General features: G+C 26.3%; 1 protein-coding gene across 3 annotated transcripts in view; it reads left to right on the top strand.

Annotated features, from left to right (window-relative positions):
- The first annotated feature begins 1,473 nt into the window (after positions 1–1,473).
- LOC117172010 (tRNA (cytosine(38)-C(5))-methyltransferase) overlaps positions 1,474–1,865 on the top strand; it is a 2,950-nt gene continuing 2,558 nt past the window's right edge. For 2 of the 3 annotated variants that reach the window (XM_033359729.1, XM_033359731.1), the window contains exon 1: positions 1,474–1,669. In XM_033359729.1, the coding sequence (XP_033215620.1) occupies positions 1,615–1,669 (55 nt within the window). In that variant the 5' untranslated portion in view covers positions 1,474–1,614. The remainder of the gene's footprint in view (positions 1,670–1,865) is intronic. The other variant, XM_033359730.1, reaches the window with a different exon arrangement.

A 1,865-nucleotide genomic window follows, 5' to 3' on the forward strand; every position in this document is an offset into this window, starting at 1 on the left:
ATGGCATGCCAAGTCCCTTGTTTCCTATGTCCATGGGTTTTGCGTTTGGCCAGTCCTGTGCATCCCTTAGTGCCCTAGGTTGGTTAGTTCCTAATATCTTCAGCGCTGCGCTAGTTGTCCCATCACTCCTTGTTTTTACATAGAAAGCAATGGGACTAAATCACTTTTTTAATTTTTTAGTAAAGAAAATGTTATTTACATACAAAAAAATTCTTGAAATTAAGACAATGTTACTCATTTAACATTTCAAAATAGTTTTTCAATAATTTTCTATGAATACTGAAGACAAAACATTATTTATATGGTCGTATAATAATCCTGACAAAGTGGAATATATCTTAGAATTGAATTTGAATGAAAAGTAAAATATGATTCTTAACTTTTATTTTTGAAAACAAATTAACAATATTATTAATCGAATGTAAAAACAAATCCCGAAGAAAAATTTGATTTCACTTTTTCTTCTTTGTTTGAAACACTTTTTTTATTTTTGAATAAAAAGTTAAATATAATCCTTTTTCTATCTGAAAACGCAGTATATAATATTTATATCAATAAATTATGCAAATAGTTTTGTTAAAAAAGTTTTAATAGTATAAAAGTTCAAACTTAATATTTGAGGATTTAGCGAGTACTTACACTATTGAATATAATGAGAAAAATGTGATTGAAATTGAATTAAATTTTTATTCATAAACATATAACATAACAATATGTAAAACATATTAAAAATAGTTTATTCAATAATTAAAATTTGAAAAAAAGATTATTTTTCAGAGGAACAAATATAAATTAGAATTTTATAAAACGTCCAAATGTAAATATAATTAATATTTTAACATCTTAGTTTTAAATACTAAAAAGGATACAATGATAATAGAAAGCTATTAAAGCAATTTATTTTTTTATTTTTCGCTGATTACTAAAGAAAATTGTTTCAAATTTGAATTTAGTTAATTTCAATTAGAAATACGTTATATACATTATATATTCATAAGCGAGAGTATTCACATCGTTAGTTTAAACTTAGTACTATTCACATTTTTCTCCGGGATTTTTTTTTTTCGATTAATAATATTGATAATTTGTTTTCGAAAATAAACTTTAAGAATTATATTTGACTTGTCATTCAAATTCAAATCTAAGATATATTCCACTTTGTCAGGATTGTTAGACGACCATATAAATCATATTTTGTCTTCAGTATTCATAGAAAATGATTCAAAAACTATTTTGAAATGTTAAATGAGTAACATTGTCTTAATTTCAAAAATTTTTTTGCATGCAAAGAACATTTTGTTTACTAAAAAATTAAAAAAGTGATTTAATCCAATTGCTTTCTACGTAAAAACAGGGAGTGATGGGACAACTAGTGCCACGCTGGAGATATGAGGAACTAATCAACTTACGACAGTTGCGTGGTCAAGTTAAAATCTGAAATATGGAGGGATGCACAGGGCTGGTTTGGCACGTGCGTGTTTTGACGTTTCGACATAACCTCTCTGAAGAACATTTTAACCATGGAGCATAACGAGAGAAGTGAATAAATCATAAGAGTATTTTTCTTAGTATTTTCGGATAAATATACTTAAAGCAAGTGAGAATATAGTTATAATGAGAGTCCTTGAACTTTACAGTGGAATTGGAGGGATGCATTATGCTTTAAAAGGTATATTACGTTCGCACAGAGAAACCTTTTTAACAAAGATATTTTCTTTATGTTAACTGTGTATTGCTTCTCTCGTTCTTTTTAAATTGAATGTGTTATTTAAAAGCTGCAAACCTTCCTAATAAGCAGAAAATTATCAAAATAATCTCAACCTATAATCACTTAAAATTGTATGCGTTATGCATTTTTTACATTT

The sequence above is a fragment of the Belonocnema kinseyi genome, chromosome 4, assembly GCF_010883055.1.
Source record: "Belonocnema kinseyi isolate 2016_QV_RU_SX_M_011 chromosome 4, B_treatae_v1, whole genome shotgun sequence".
In the NCBI taxonomy this organism is placed as follows: domain Eukaryota; kingdom Metazoa; phylum Arthropoda; class Insecta; order Hymenoptera; family Cynipidae; genus Belonocnema; species Belonocnema kinseyi.